General features: G+C 37.0%; 1 protein-coding gene across 15 annotated transcripts in view; it reads right to left on the reverse strand.

The window, feature by feature from the left end:
• PIEZO2 (piezo type mechanosensitive ion channel component 2) overlaps positions 1-17,590 on the reverse strand; it is a 321,453-nt gene that overhangs the window by 205,796 nt on the left and 98,067 nt on the right. For 14 of the 15 annotated variants that reach the window (XR_003993421.1, XM_030498994.1, XM_030499011.1 and 11 more), the window contains exon 3: positions 7,375-7,500. Coding sequence is in view for 13 of the 15 variants with exons in the window: in XM_030498994.1 (XP_030354854.1) it covers positions 7,375-7,500 (126 nt within the window). In the remaining 2 variants the exon portion in view is untranslated. Of the gene's footprint in view, positions 1-7,374; positions 7,501-17,590 lie in introns of those variants that run through there. The other variant, XM_032920355.1, reaches the window with a different exon arrangement.

Below are 17,590 nucleotides of genomic sequence, written 5' to 3' on the forward strand. Positions count from 1 at the left end.
CTCTGCAAAATTTTCTCTCTCTCAGTGGAGGTTTGTATTAATTGTTATTCATTGCTTTTAAACTCATTATTCTGCTGGGATAGTTGCTGATAAGAGGGAAGCTCTGAAGAAATCCTATTCTCATTATTCTTTAAACTGTGGTATCTCCATGAGCCTCAAGCCAGACAGCCAACTTCTGCTGCAGGTAATACAGTACAAACCACAGAACAGGAAATGCCCCTTCTCAGAGGAGTTTACAAGCTAAGTAAGTCAGAGCAGGGGTTTTTTTATCCACATGGCACTGGGCAGATGGAAGTACCACCAAGAGACAGTCTTACTGCTTGGGATAGGACAAAATCATGAAATCATAGAATAGTTATAACAACTTTGAATAAAGAACAGTAGTTTTCACAGTTCCCTTTCATTTTTATAACGTTTTATTAACTTGCATTCTGGAAATATTTTCAGCTTCTCATATGCTCAATTTTTTGTATCATCTTGCTAATAATACAAGCAAAAAAGCTTCAGATAGCTTGGTGAGAACATATGACAAAACCAAAACACATGAAGTAACTATCTGTCATAAAAACTGAACAAAAAGTCTTTCCAGGTAAGTAGCTGTCTGTATTGATATAATCAATAAAGATTGCAGCTCTGAACTTAAAAAATGTGTAGGTATCTGAATTCTCTCTCAACTAGACTTACATTATGGGATTTAGTATTGCCAGTCTTACATGGGTGCTGGAAAGCTTGCAGAATCTGTACAATATAAAAACTATACTGGACATTCCACAGTTGTTATTGAAACATGAGTTTGTTTCTGAACCACCTTCTCTTGCCACTCATACAGACAGCACACAAGCACAATCTGACAATTTCTGTGATAATAGAATGAAGTGTTTCTGAAACATTTAAAGGCATTTTTTTACTCAGACTTCAGCCAAGATTATAATCTTTGACATGACACACAAAAATATGATTATTTTATCATATGCATATGTTCTGCATATGATATGCAGGTGTTCTGCAAGATAATGCCCACTTCTAATGGAATAAAGCTGTGGTTTTCAACATACATTTTCAAACCAAAATGAGCTTACAGATGACATCCATTTTAGCTTCTACCACAACAGCCCAGGCACTTGCTAAAGAGACTAAACCCTTCAGTCTCTACACATCTCAAAATAAAGAAATCTAAGAAAATCCAGGTATGAGGTCAAAAGAAGGGCTTAGCTTTGAGGCAGACCCTTGATGTCGAAATACAGACTTCATTAAACTAAAAAGGAGGAGCATGTTACACATATGATGGAGGAGACCGAAGATCTCACAACTTTGCAGCTAAACCAGTTGTTTGGAAGGCAATTTTAGCATCTGCCTGGTCAGTGAAAAATAGATATCTTTGTTAAGGAAGAAGGAGCTGGCTTGCCTGGGATGCAAGTGCTTGAGCATTCTTTAACGTGGGTAACTGTGACCTTCGATTTGGGTAAGCAAAACCATTCCAGAGGACATAGTGACTTTTTCAGTACTAAAATGAAATATTTACTGTGACTTTTGCATAGAAGCAGAAGCTTCTTACATAAATTTACTAGTTTTCTTGAGGCCATTTGGATTAATGTAATTTCATATGAAGTAACATTTTTGAAATTAAAATTGACAAAAGTCAAATAAATAATAAAATTTTCAAGACAATTCATGGTCAGGAAAGTATCAGAATATTTGTTTCATGAAGTAGTATTTCAAATTTCCAATATTTTCAAAATACTTGTTTTCAAGGCAACTTCTCGTGAAAATGAGTCCAAACAACTGACAAGAGGCCATGAGATACACCCAGACGCCAGGCAGGAGCTGGGCTAGTAAGTCATGATATTTGAAAGACCTGCATGCATCTGCCACCCATCTTTGAAATAGACATATGAAACTCTGTATGAAATCTCTTAATCTTTTGCCCCTTTATAAGTAAATTCAGCATCTTTATTTCCAATGGGTTAATAGATCCAACTAGAAATACAATAGCCTTCACAGATGCAGTACTTTTTAAAACCAGCTCAACCTTGAAAGCATACTCAGGAGGGTATAAAAGATATGGACACTCGCCAGGTATATAGGAAAAAGTAATTATTCACTCCCATGAAAGGTCAGCTGCAGCCCTGAGTCTGACCTTTCAATAAATGATGAAACCTAATTTATTTGTACTGGGTATTGCTGCTTCCTAATATAACCCAAAACTTCAGGGACATGCTGATATGCAAACACAGGATGGTCATTTAGCCAAGAAATAATTTAAAAATTTATCAAAGCAGAACGTTATTATGATTCCACAACGGTGGCATGCATTTGTTTGACATTCACTGCGGCATACCAGGGACAGAGAAGTATGTGAATTTAGTTCCCATGATCTAACAGAGCAGCTATCTAGGCAACTTGGTGCTTTAAACCTATTCTCCCTTTTTCTTCACATAATCATTGTTATGTTTATGTGACATAAAGCGTTCATATTATACACAGTAAACAAATGCAAAGATTCATAGAAAGTCCTTAAAAGGATTTCAAGGTATCTATTTCAGCTCCAGCAGGTCTATTATTTGATATATAAGAAAAATACCCACAAATATTTTAAATACCCCTTTTTGGTTTTCTAACAAACATTGAATACAAACTTAATTAGTGAATAGTCGAACTATTCTTAGTTGTATTTCTCATGGATAAAAATACTGTTCTGAAAGAATAAGCATTTCAGTAGACCCATCTGTAGTATTCAAGACCAAGATATGGTAGTCAGCACAAAATGAAAAATGGATGTACACCACTACAACTAAAAGAAATGGAAATTAGACTATTCTTACAGACTGACTAAACACATGAAGAGGATACACTTACAGAGGAGTAATATGATGAGGGATGACTGCACTAATTTGTTGGAAATGAAGATTAAAATTAACATTGTGGAAAACATTCTTGCTGGTAGAAATGCCATTTTTAAACATGTTTAAAATTAGTTCTATGAAAGAGCTATAGTGTGTATACTGAAGAATGAGACTCTATACTACCATGTGATCTAATTTTCAATTGTCTGTCTCACAGATTCTATACTCAAAAGATGTTACCTAATCTAGTAATCAGAATTTTATTCCATCAGAAGTACAAATTTAATAATGAAATTGTATTACAGCACAAATACTGCTACACCTCAAAATCAGGTTCTGTGTTATTTGGAGGTATCATCAGTGAAACAAGACTGATTACCTAGCTCTTGATAGCTTAGGAAGATTAGCTCAGCTCACCCATTCCTTTCGTATAGGAACTCTGATTTAAGAAAGAAACTATCTGAGAGGTATTCACTGTTAGTTCCATACAATGTAGCTGTAGCTAACCAGAAACCTTTCACTAAGCTAAATAAGGAGTTTTTACAACAAAATTTTACTAGTCCTTGGCAATACCCACAACGTTCACATGAACCCTCTATTGCCTAAACGTTCTTGAACAATTCTATCGACCCACCAACATACGCCTCCTATATAACTTAGACAATGCTGTAGCATTTTGTAGCCATCCTGAAAGAGAAGGAATATGAGCTCTGAAAGAGCAAGGGGATGAAAAAAATAACAAACTGAAGAAGCTAAGCATTCCAGGACTTGCTTATCCTTAACACTACCTATCAGCTGATTTTAAATAACATATCCCAGGATAAAAGCAGAATATCTTAAAATGAGCCTGAAATTCTATGTGTCTGTCTTGCTCTTGCAGATGGCTCTAATTAAACCACTTCTAGATGTAAAAGATAAAGGATGGTTGTTCTTCATTTCCAAAATGAAACTATAACTGTATAAAGTTTAAGAGGTGATAGTCTGTATCACACCTCTAATTTAAATATTTTTCAAGTGTTTCTATTACCAAAATGAAAATATTTTCAGAGGCTTTAATACAGCAGTGTGAAAAGAAAAACTAAAACCAGAAAATGATCTTTTGATTCAGAAAGTTGGCGTTTGAACATACTGAGGCAAACCTACAGAATTTGAAGGCAAAGGTATACATATTGAACAAGACTGGCCCTAGAACTGGACCCTGAGAAACACCTCCTGGTGACTTGGTCGCCACCCAGATGTAGCCCCATTCACTACAACCCTTCGAGCTCTGCCCTTCAGCTTGTTCTTCACCCAGTGCACCATGAACCCACTCATCCCACAGCTGGACAACTTGTCCAGGAGGATGATGTGAGGGACAGCGCCAAAAGCCTTACTAAAATCCAGAAAAACTACATCCATCATCCTCCCTTCATCCATTAGGTGAATCATAGAAGAATCTCAAATTAGTTAAAAAGAATATCAAATTAGTTAAAAAGGACTTTCTCTTTGTGAACCCATGTTGACTGAGCCTGATGATTTCTTTAAATGCCTTTCAATAGCACCCAGTACAGTCTTCTCCACAATTCTTCCAGCAACTGCTCTTTCTGTAAATAGGAATAACACTGGCTAGCTTCCAGCTCTCCCCAGACTCCCAGGACTTTTTTGCAGATGATGGAGAGGTGTCCTGCCACAATATTCATTAGCCCCTTCAGTACTCTATGGTTTAATTTATTCAAACTCAGGGAGATATTACAATTCCAGCAAAATCAAAACGAAGATTAAACTTAAAGGAAAAATAAAATAAAATAAATATTTTAGTATAACCAAAACCCATTAAAGGTGGTATTTGCAGGCAGCCTATGTAAGAGGGGCCACAAGCAAATTTGAAGGTAGAATTCAGAACAGTCTTGATAAATAAAAGCATTTTTGGAAAAGGACAAGCAAATTTCCATTCTGCTGTAAGAACACCCACCTACATAAACGTAGGATTGGAAAAAATGCTCTGTTCTGCAGAAAAGGATTTCTGGGTTATAGCGAATCACAAGTAAAATGTGAGACAATGCTACCACTTCTAAAAGTACCACAGAGTAATACATTAAAAAGGAACATCACTTGCAGACAATTGGGTTATTGTTATACTTCAGTATGTGCTAGTAACTTCTCCGCTGAAATACCGCCTAACTTTGGGCACTGAACTTCAAAAAGTATCTGGAACACTTGGAGAAAATACAGGTTGACCATCAATGATGAGACTAATCTCCTTCCTAGAAAACATGATGAATGAAGAAAGTTTGGAGGACTGAAGTTGTTTGGAGAAAGGAGAATGAGAGAAATGAGTACATATTACAGACATGACTACAGCCTTCAAATACGTAACAGGTAACCATAAAGACTAACGGAAAGGTTTTCTCCATTTTCACATCAGGCTGAAGAAGGAGGACAGGATATTTTAACTAACAAGAGAAAAACTTCCTAATGATAAGCATCAGAAGAGACTGTAGAATATTTCCAGTGGGGCACATAGGGCTTAAGGATAAGACAAACAGCTGTAAAAAAATGTTTTATTAATAGCTGATCTGGATCTGGACAGGGAAATAGAAAACTCCAGTCTTCCACTTCTTATCGAGTGAAAAGAGTTGAATAAACATTAACAGCTAACTCTAAAATGCAGAGATCATAACACTGTGCAGACACCATGGACACAGTGCTGTTGTTTCTCCAGCAATGGCTTAGCACATTGCTGTAGTCAGTTTCGCAAAGCATTATTCATACAGCTGGGGAACAGGAAATACAGTGGGGCTGTGTCACCAAATAATTATAAGCAGAAGTAGTACCAAAGTACTTTCTGGAATGGGAATTCTGTCTTCTCCTCACCTACACAGTACTGTGTATGCTCTGGTGCCATTTAATGACAATAATCGATCTTACTGCCTGATCTAGCAAAGGCCTTGGCCTTTTCTGTCCCCTTCATTCACAACAGTCTTTGTACCTCCTTTAACTTCTCCTTCAGCACCCTGGGGATTCAGCATCTATAATGTCAATATCACATTCACCTCTTCATTAGCTTCACATGAAGCTGACTGACTATAGCCATATCAGTAAATGAAAAGGTGCTAGTCTACTCTGCAAACATGTTCAGGCACTGAAATTCAACAGGAATTTTTCATATTGCTAAACAGTTAAAACAATCTCGGAATAACTTTGGTTGGCCATCTTCTTCACTCCCCTGCAGTGAATCTTCCTCTATGATTCACTGCATCAATTTAGATACAGTCTGGGAGTTCTTGAGGGACAAATACTGTTCCCAACAGGCAATTTCAACCTACCCTCTGTGCCCAGGAGGCAAAACTAGTTTAACGGTAAGGATGTGGGCCACCTCATGTCCCCTGGTCTCAGTATCAGAGAGCAACGTAAGGCACATTTAATGCACTACTACAGCCATAGCCATTGCCCTGTGAGGCCCCAAGGGAAGAAATCATCATTAACGGCAGCTAGAATAGAAGCTGTTGCATTCAGCAACTGTTATAAACAGACAGAAATGGTACATTCTCTCCTGGACTCTTCAGAATTAAGTAATTCTTTTAATCAGGTCCCACTGTAGACACCAGTTCCCACCACAGCAGGAAGAAAAAGCCAGTGGTTGCAGTCTAGTAATGCTCATTTCAAGTTTCCTTAGTATTTTGTTACTTTAAGTCGAATGCTTCAATTCACATAGGGTTTCTTGTGTTGAATTGTAGTACAACTGTTTACTAAAGTGGCAGCAGCATACTCTGTGATAAAGTAAATGGACATTTATCAAAGGTAAGTTGACAGATTTAAATGTTGAATGTAAGCATTGTAAGACAAGTACAAATAGTTTCTACCTGGAGGTTAAATATCGAAATCACTCAATAAGTATTTTAATTAACTTCTGCACAATAAAAAATGTTTGCTTCTGAATTATTGAAGAACATTTCTTGAGAGAGGAAGATACAAAATGTCATGCAACATATTTTTAAGTAGTGTTTACATACAAATAAAAATTGAAAATCCTTCTTCCCATACAACACAGGCAAGAAAGAGACAAATAGTGTTTAGAAACATAAATCTTGGGGTCAAGATTTAAAGTTAAATTAAATGGACAACTTAAGAGAGTTCCATCAGCAGATGTACAATACATGGCTAGAAGGGGTTTCATTATTATATCCTATTTTATTCTTAATACATTGAACTATGATCTAATAACATAAACATGTAGCCACCTCTGGTTCACCTCAGGGAATGATAAGAAAGCCTAAACGCTGAAGACATACAATAGTCAGTACTAAACTCAAAGACAATGGATCTCTGGTGGAAACAAAATAGTTATTACACTTCTCTTATTTCTTAAACCCGTCTAGTCTTCTTGCCCTACTAACTTTGATTCTTAAGACAACAAGCTGGGAAACAGAAGCAAACTTCAAACCCACAGGAGCACAATGCTAAGTGCCTTCTCATTAGTGCTTCACCTTTCAAACCACTGAAGCATTTGTACACTTGAAATGCTAATAAAAAACTAAAAGATTTTACTCACAGTTAAAACCAGGTTCAATAGTTTTTCCAGCTTCAAGACTGTTTATTGTAATCTGAAAGATGATGTGCAGCAGCAGAAATGATAGACTGGTGAAACACAGAGATTTTAATAATCGTCCTGTATGCCCTAAAAGACAAAATATACATACATATAGTTGGTGAATTTCCAAACATTGCTTAAAGGTTTTCAGTATAAAACTAGTAAAAATATCCTGACCAAAGATACTTCTTCAAGTCTGTTCCACATTACTCATTCAACGTTACTCACAATTGTCCCTAAAGGGTCAACATCATAGCAAAAAACATAATTAAATTTATTATAGTGTGAGTACTTTTTAATCACAAATCCCAATGATTGTTATTACTGATATTTCCTTTTGTCACCTAAATCCAGGAAAGAAACTCTCTAACCAGAATGACAGGTTAGACTTTGACTTTTTGGATTTTAAAAAAAAAAAAAAAAAAAAAAGTTTCTCTAGTCTCCAGATAGCCATTTTACACCAATAATAACATCACAACGCTTACCACCACGTTACCTAGTACAAAGACAAAATGTGGAACCTTGAGAAAATAAAAACTTATTAATCAAATTACTCTTACCAAAACAAATTACATGGGAGGGGGGATAACAACACAAAAGCCTCACTTTGGCTCAGGAGTATAGACATACTTTCAAATGAATGCTTTGCTTTGTGCAGACTGCCCTCTTTCTCTTCCTTTAGAAGTTTTTGAAAACAATTTTCTGAGCACACTGAAGAATCTTGTGCCAGATATGCTTGGTCATAGTTCCTCTATGATTCACTGCATATCTATAGCCAAAAGCCAATAGAAAATGTTTGATGAAGACTTAGAAAATGCCTAATAAATCCTCTAGGAAACACTCAGCTTAATCAGAAGCAGCCAAACTTGCAAGGTATGAATAAAGTAAACCATTATTATTTCAGAAAATATACATCTTCAAGACCAAGCTGTACTGCTGATAAAAGACAACATTAAATATCACCCTACCTGACCTATCTGCAGAAAAAGTTCTATTTCCAAAGTATTTTATATCTAGATTTTACACCACTTGCTTCATGAGTTTGAGGGTAATTATTTATTTTTTTTTTATTTATTTACAGATTAAAAACCAACACTGCTGGAATTCTTACCCAAGGTTACAAATAAAACCATGGCTACGGAGGGCAGAACTAGCAGAGTACACCTCGGAAATGTTCACTCTACACACAGCCTGTTTCGTTCATACTTATTCTGCATGTGCCTGTTATGAGCACCTACTAGAAAGAAGACGACAGTTCATATCCTGTATCTAGCCAGTAAATCAGCTTTTTGCTTTATATTTGTTATAGTTCAAGCATGTCATTGATGGTCTGAATGGTAGTTTATAAAGCAAAGAATTAGATACACATGATTGAACAGTTTTAGAAATAGTTAGACTATCTCACTCCATCACACTCCAAACTTTTGTTATATGATCACTATCTCGACTGCAAATTTTGAATACCAAATGCCAGTAATAAATTTCTCTAGTTTATTTTTAAATAAAGAGATTAAATAATTCAAACTAAATGAAAAATGGAAAAAGTGAGCCTACACATGAATTTCTGTGATCTGAAAAGGAAGATATATTCACTAGATACATGCTTTCTATGACCTATTCAGTAGTCTTTACTGGTAAGGCACCAGAGTATACACAGAAAGCAGGCAACTTGGGCTGCATGGCATTACAAAAAAGCCCAACAAAAACAAGAAGATTTTAAATTCTTTGGATCAGAGGTCATTTTTTGCTCCTCTTCTACAGAAACTGGCCTGGTATCCTGGCTTAGGACAACAACAACTAAGCAGTACAAAAGCATAAATAACAAAATATTTTCAAAATCATTAGAAGAACAAATATATGACAAGATATATGTTATTAAATCATATATTAAACATGATATCATATGGAATGCAATCCAAGGACTGCTAGCTTTCACAATTTTTTGGCAAGTTTGAATATTTGGTGGTTTATTCCTGCATTACCAGATCCTATGCTCTTGGTATTACAAGAGCTGTATGTTCACAATATGCTAAAAAATTACGTATCTCAAAACTGGAGAACAACAGCTTGACAACACAAACTTCACAGACATAACACCTGTGTTAAAATGCACAGATTTCAAAGACAAGTCTGGTGATCTCTGAAGTTCTGAGTCACAAACTCTCCTCAGTGCTTGGGAGTTAACAGTTCAGTAGATATCAAGCATGGAATTTTTCATATAGAAGTGGATTTTGAAGGTTTTTGATAGAATTGTTTCAGTCCGCCTCCAAAGGAGAAAAAAATGCAATACAATTAGCCAACACACATTCATTTCCCAAACTATTTCCACAGAAAGAAATAAAACCATTAAAAATCTTGGTTCCATCTTTCAATATTTCAATTACCATATCTCTCCAAAATATATCTTAATTTTAGACCTAATTTTTTAAAGCTTGAAAACAAACATATTTTAATTGCTGATTGAAAAAAGCGTTTCTTCAACAAAGCCTTAATTTTGCAGTTGTCTTTCAGAAACTGTAGAAAATGTTGAAAATATATTTCTTGAAATGCTGAAATGCTGAAAAAAGATCTCCTGCTGCACAAAGCTAGGGAAGATTTTAAAGGACTATTAACACCCATGATAATAAATAGTTTCTCAGTGTACTGGTAAATATGGCAGGGAATATAACTGAAAGGCAGTTAGACACGTTCAGTGCATGTTACAGCATTCCTCAAGGGCTGCTCCCTTCGTGGCCATCCATGGGAGAGGACCACCACCAGATCTTACTGAGCAGAAGCCCTTTGCCTGCACCACATTCAGCTGTGCCAGCAGAAACCAGCCACAAGAAGTATTTGGAGAAAAGTAAGGAATACTATGACCCTGATTTCCAAAGTTTTGGAGAGACATCAACAACTTGAGGGAAATGGGAGTGCTAAAAATCAGTGAATTACTGGATATATAATTTCTGTGAAGGAAGAAGTGACAGATTTGGATAAGGGATGAATTTCAATTTATAGTGGGGTTTGGATAAACCCGTTTGACTGTATTTTTACTCACATTTTTTTCTTTCTATTGGAAACTTCTAAAATGCACAAAGAAAAAAATTAACTGTATGTGTACAGAACTAAGATGGTGAGTAAAGACAGCTGAAATTAAACTCCTGAAATAAACCAGAGCTTCCTACAATGAGGAAGAGATTTTTGTCATCCTTCTTTAATTTTTCTTTACTCTAATGCACTCACAGTTACAATCCTTTTGCTAAAACATACCTTAACTGTTAAGTTACCCTAACATGAAAATCCTTGGGGACATGAACAGATACTGACTGTCCCACAGAGAAGGAAATACGTATTGTTCAGAAAGCTGCAGGGGCAGAACATCGCCCCAGGCGGCACCAGAAATCGCAACACTGATGCCTTCATTTCTGTCTTAGATGTAGATTCATGTATGTCCATCAAGACTAAAATAAGAAAAAGCTTCTGGCAAAACACTGGCTCTGTAGCCTGAGCGCTGGGTTCTGATTTTACTCACACCAGCATGGTTGCCACAGGCTTCAGAAAACTGTGGTAGATGGAAAGGGGAGAGCAGATTTGCCTCAGAACTGGCCTGAAAAACTAAGAAAAGTGGGTTTGCTTTCAGGTGCAGTGTGACATAATGGCACCGAGTGGAACCAAAACATGGCATGTGGCTTTAGAAACTTACTCCTGTGTGTCTCAAACACACAGGGAGGTTGCTCCAGCCTCCATTCAAAAAGACTCCTGGGAAAGGGCTTTCTCCCCTCCTATCAAACCTGCAGGAAGCCTGTCAAGATACAAGGGCTTCATTACCCTCTTTCTCTCCAGCCCAGCTGCAACACTAAACCGGACTCAAGGGGACCAAAAGCTTTTTACACACGGCAGAGGAATCCATTTCTTATTTTCCAACGGTAATCCAGCCAAGAGCTGGATTAGTGATGGCATGTCCCCCCCCCAGCCACAGGCATGTAACTTCAGCACAACTAACTATTTGAATGTGTCCAAGTAGGGCTGCTGCCTTCAACAAACACATGCACCTCTTGACTGCCTACACCATGATTGTATGCAAAGGTGGAGCCTGCTGATCGCATTGTTTCCAACACAGAAAAACAGTACATTCATGTTAAGACAGGCAGTCTTGTGACCTTTTCTGCTACCCCTATCCCTAAAACAGCAGAGTATAACAGAATTCAATTTTTTTGTACACATGGAACGTCCTAAGAGCCTCTTCCGAAAGGGTGTGCTAAATAACCAATAACCAAATGGCGAATTGTCACTAAGACCTGCTTTAAGAATCACATCTATTTGCTTTTACAATATAATCTGACAACAAAAAAATCCTTGGAGTCTCTGACAAAGTCAATAATACTACTAACAATTTATCCTGATTTTTAGTAAGTAGTACTAAGCATCTATATGCAGAAGGTGATAAGTTCAAAGGGTCAGTATCCATTCTTCATTCCATTATGATATCAGTAACAGGAAAATAGAGGAGAAAAAAATGTATTCTAAAAATTAATTTAAGACCACGTACTATTACGACAGTGTAATTCCTTCATCATGATCATATATATGCTGCATGGTTTCACCTGAAGAGTAGATTTCAGAGTGTTTGGGTGTCTTATTTGAAGTTTTTATTCCTTTGCACTGGGATTGTACTTTTTTTAATGTAACCTTAGGGTTGCACTGTCAGCTGGGTTTTGAATAATTCTAAATCTCTTCAGCCAGATATGGGACCCAAAACTTCCGCAACACATTCAATTCTACTTCAACAGCTGTGCTTGGGAATTTATTTACACAACACTTTTTATTCAGATCACAGCAGACTAAATACCAAAGCACAAGTCATTTTTCACATAACCTTCGATAGCATAAAGTGAGTGATAAATATTAATGCGCATTTATCTATTGAACTACTGACACTTCAGTTAATAAAGATACTCTATTACAGCCAGTCAGGATTTATTTTTTAATAAACCTCTTCATCAGTAAGCAACAAACATATAACTAAAGAGCTCTGGGGACAAGGGTTGGTTGAGGTAAATGTCTGCAGCACAGACAGGGTCAGTCCCACAGAATTTGTTTCAGCTACCTTAAAATCTTAACTTCTTGATTTTCCACCAGGAAATCTAGCATCACCTCAGAGCCTAACTGAAATCAGGGTCCCGAGACTTTAATCTTCTGCTTCATGGTTCCAAATAGGAGTCTGTCAACATCATTGATGCTGTGAATCAGGGCAGCTGAGAACAGAAAGTTAAGACAAAGCTATGAACAAGGGACAGAGGAAGGCAACCATTTGGAAGGCCTATACTAGGAATAAAATTTGACAATAGTGTGCCTTGTACACTGTATATTGTGCAATGGCAAGCCATTGACCTACAAAGTAAAGTAATTGAGTATCAGTTCCTACTCACTAAGTCTTACACGTACTTCTTAAGTACACTCAAAAAAGATAATGCTTAAACCATCCTGAAGCTGCCAGGAATTATTTTAATGACTAAAAAAGTGCTATCATTTTCTACCCAAAATAACAAAAAATACTTTCTCTTTTCTTGAAAGCGCTGCTGTCCTTCCACTGCACGGTACACGTAGTTATTGGTACATCTATATTTAGCTTAATAGGAAATGCATTAATTTTTTTTTCCCAAAGGGTATCTTGTATTTCAACATCATCTACCCAGAGGATGTGAGCTTACTAGAGCATTAAAGAGTGGGCAGGCATCACCACTGCAAAAATACAAAACCATTTGGTTCACTCTCCGGATTTCCAGCAGCAAGACAAGAAGAGAGAGCAACTAACTTATGCCACAGACTATTCTGTACCTGCCCAGGCCCAAGCCTTAAAATGCGTATCCACAAACAACAGCCCAATTTTTCATGCTATTATTTTTAACTGTGTTTAAAACTATGTGCTCAAGCAGCCCCAGTGAAATCCAGATGAGAGAAATACAAGATTTCAGATTCAGAATTTCCAGCAAGCTTTCAAATGTTTCAACAGTTTTGTCCATGCTTTTCTGAACATGTCCATTATCCCTGTATGTAGCCAAATGCTGCAATCTATAATTGTGCCCAATGGAAAAAATTTCTAATTTACAAAAAAGCCACAATTATTTCAATTCAAGCAACTTTCTATACTATAATGTATTCCTTTACATTTCAGACTGTTTCTTAATGATAAAACCACAAGAATTTGTTATTGTTTAACACAAAATACGTAATTACCTAAAAATTTTACATTACTTTTTAAAGCAAAATAAGACACATTGTTCCAGGCTTTGTATCTGAATGTAAAATGCATGTTCCTTTATATTCTTTCATATACTTATGTATCTCCTTACATCTCTCTTTCTGTTTCTCTCCTTTTTTAAAACACTACAGAGCTCTAAGAAGGAAAAAAAAAAAAAAGTCAGTTTAGCAATAGACACTTCCATTGCAGGAATGCCAACCAGACTTGGATAAACACAGTCAAAAAAGTCATGTGTAATTAACAAAAAAAAAAAAAAAAGAAAAAACTGACTTAGAAATGGAAACATAAAAAGTGCTGCATAGGATAATAAATACCTACTTACTCTAGCTTCTTGCAGGATTTCCTGTTTTTCCTAGAAGTTTTCATGCCCAGAATACTACTAGAACTGAGCTCTATCCTCTGCATCAATAGACAATACCATCGTTCAAGCTAGTCATAATCTCTGAATCGCAAGTTTACACAGGCAATTTACCCATTTTGTTAACAAAATATTTTGTCAGACAAGACTCAGAACTTAACCATTCACCTTTTTTTTCAGATGATACTCATAAGCTTTCAAAGCAAAAAACAGCTACTTGATGTCTGCTTCTTAATTTGACAGGTGACTGTATTCAGCTAAATACAGGAAACAAAGATCATCTCAGATACTAGTGCATACGAACATTGAGCAATTTTAAGCCAGAGCTGTTGTTTCACAAGAGGATCTGAGGCTTTTAGTACAGCATTCCAGTTACTTCCCTTGAGAAACCAGACTCTCCATGTGTGGTACTAACAGATAATACTTACTTTGAATTCAAATTAATTCAGTCACTATTATCTGTTAGAAACAGTGTTTGCAACTTACTTTCTTCATTCTTCTGTCACGGTCAAGAGCAGGTAACTACCCAGTACTAAGCTCCTTCAACAACTGAGTCCAAACAACTCCCAAGTAATGGGAGATAACAGCAGCTCAGGTGCTACTGAAACACACGGGCTGAAACACATTTTTTTAAATCTGTACTTATTAGGAGGTAAATAATTTTCTTCCTTAAATACCCATCCACATAAGCTGATAAGCAGCAAACTAATTTGATGCAAGGCAGAGGGAGAATGGAAAGCTAGAAGGCTATATGAAGAAGAGTAATACAGCTATGGCAAACAGAACCCTACGCCATGATGTTTTCACAAGGGAGTAACTGTGCATGAGTGCATATGCTGAACTCACAGTGGAAACTCTGCTATGAATTTCTACCCGTGGCAAAACTTTCCCAAGAAGCTGTAGAGGCTGGTTCAACTCAGGCAGAAGTCTTGCAAAGAGTTTAACATCTTTCTGAAGAATTTGCATTCGTATCTCTTGCATAACATAATGCAGCTCATGACCCAGTTGAAGAGCCCCTGAGCTGAAATTCACTGATGTTTCAACTTCAACTTTGCATTTCAAAAATGCAAATGTCTGAAGCGTTAAGCTTTCCTGTCTACATAGAGCTGAAGTAACCTAAGCAAGGGCATAGCTTCACCCAATTACATGCATTCTGTGTTCTGCATAGTGGAAAAAGGTGGCCAACGTTATAGTAAGTCAAGCCCATGCTAGTAAGGGGTCTTTCAGATAAGTGTATAGTTGAGTAATGGATGAACAGTGATGCCTTTCTTTCCTAGGATGGTTACTAATCATGGGCCAGGCATTTGGTGGCAGCAGTCCAAATACAGGCTAACAGATAGAATCTACATCAGGTATCGACACTCTGAAACATTAAATTGCTTCTGTGAACAAAATGAATGGTTGATACTATGAATACAGGTAGGGAAAGGTAAAAAGTTGTGGTTTAGTACTCAAATCTGGGAGGAAAAAATTTACTATTTTTTAATTATCTTGATTTAACAAGTCCAAGACTAGAAGGGCAGAATTTGTCTCTGAATTTATAGAATAACTTCTAACCAGCTTGAAGAAGTTCAATTTCTGATAAGATGAAAATTCATGAAAAGGAAACTAAAAAGAGTGCGATGTCGGGGAGGGGATAAATAACACAACAGCAGAATTGACTACCAATCTGGAATCTCCATCATCATACCTTCCACTGTTAAAATATTAGAAACTATGAACATAAAGGAAGCTAAGAACATCAAGGCCAGGCTGGATGTGGTTCTGGGCAACCTGATCTAGTTAAAGATGTCCCTGCTTATTTCATTGAGGTTGGACTAGATGACCTTTGAAGGTCCCTTCCAGCTCAAACTATTCTATGATTCTATATTGGTACAAACCAAAAGTCCATTCTCACCAGTAATGGATAGCGGCCATAAGCACATGTCTAGGGAAGCACACAAGAACATTAATACTCCCTCCAAGCATCTAATCTTTTTCAGATCACTTGAATCAGACCTGCTTGGTAAATTTCTCCTCCATGACTTTCCCAGTCTCACTATCAGCCATGCGAATTTTCAGCATACACAATATCCTGCAGCAGAATTGCCACAGGTAAACTGCTCACTGTATGAACAACATCCTTTTGCTTCTTCCCAGTTCTCACATTATAGGAAGAAGAGAACAATTGGTCACTATCCATCCTTTCCCATCACTCATGATTTTGTACCTCTCAGTCATACAGCCTTTCACTTGCATCTTTTCCCAGCTAGCCCCCTAGATACTTAGCTGTTCCTCAGACACTGCTGCATGTGCTTTTGTTACCCCCATCAACCATCTTTGAACTCTTTTCCAGTTCTACTACATCCCCTTTAGGATAGGACACCACACAAAATACAGCCATAGTCTGTCTTTAGACAGCAGTACAATGTTCTGTTTAATTCTCTGTTTTATTCCCTTATGTTCACATTTCTTTTTTTCAACATCTGCTGAGGTTCTGAACTAATGCTTCTGTGAATGCATGTATCACAAGCCCTGGATTGCATTCCTATGGGAAAATGTCAACTCAGTGACCACTGTTTCATGCGTGATTATTTTTCTTTTAAACTTTACCTTTATATACAGTTGTCCCACAAGAACACAACTAGGGTAAAAGGAAACCAGTGCATTCACTGACTGAAGGGATCATCTTTTTTTCCTCATACACAGCTGAATGTATAAAGGTTACCAGATGCATGCCCATTTAAACATATGATATTTATTTGGAAATTCCACCTATTTCCACCACAGGAAATACCCTTCAAAATTCTCTTGTCACATTAGACACTTGCAAAGACTAAGTTTTATCTGGTTGCTTCTGAAAAAATAAATTCTCTCAAAACACAATTTATGTATTCTAGTGCCTGGAACCTATAGTAAGGAAGATTGCCTAACAATAAATCAAGTTTGTCCTAGACCAACTTATTCCATCTACATATCAAAAACTACCCGAAGGAAAGAACGTGTAGTCTTGAAAGATAAATACTTGAGTTCTTCTCAGTAGCCCTGTGGGATTTTTACCAAGGTTTTTCAAAATAGCTGTATTTCACCATTAAAAATAACCAATTACCAAGTATTCACTGCAAGACATTGGCTGAGTAATACTCGTGTCCAACTAGATCCAATATATCTGGCATTTTGTCCTCTGGGGTAGACATAAAAGGATCAGTAGTTTCATTCTTTCACGTACAGCAAAAATTATGGGAATCCTGCAGCCAAATGTAGTAAAACTGCTACAACACTGAAGCTGAGTTTGGCACCTATGCTCTGCACATATGTAGTCCAATTGTTGTCCAAGCAGTGTTTCAGGATCCAAGAGGCCTCTGGAGTGGTATATGAGACATCACCGTGATTCAGCTGGGATTTCTCACACATCTGCCTTTCTGGTAGAATGATTCAGAATCATCTCATGGACAAAAGTAGGGCCTGTTGGACAACAACCTCAAACAACTCTCGCAAGAAGCACTAGGGACTGGAATACAGGACTGCACTATTTACATCTCTTCTTGTGGATGCCTGTTAGGAAAGGCTGCTGCTTGAGCACTTCTAAATGCTTTTCC

The sequence above is a fragment of the Strigops habroptila genome, chromosome 1, assembly GCF_004027225.2.
Source record: "Strigops habroptila isolate Jane chromosome 1, bStrHab1.2.pri, whole genome shotgun sequence".
NCBI lineage: Eukaryota > Metazoa > Chordata > Aves > Psittaciformes > Psittacidae > Strigops > Strigops habroptila.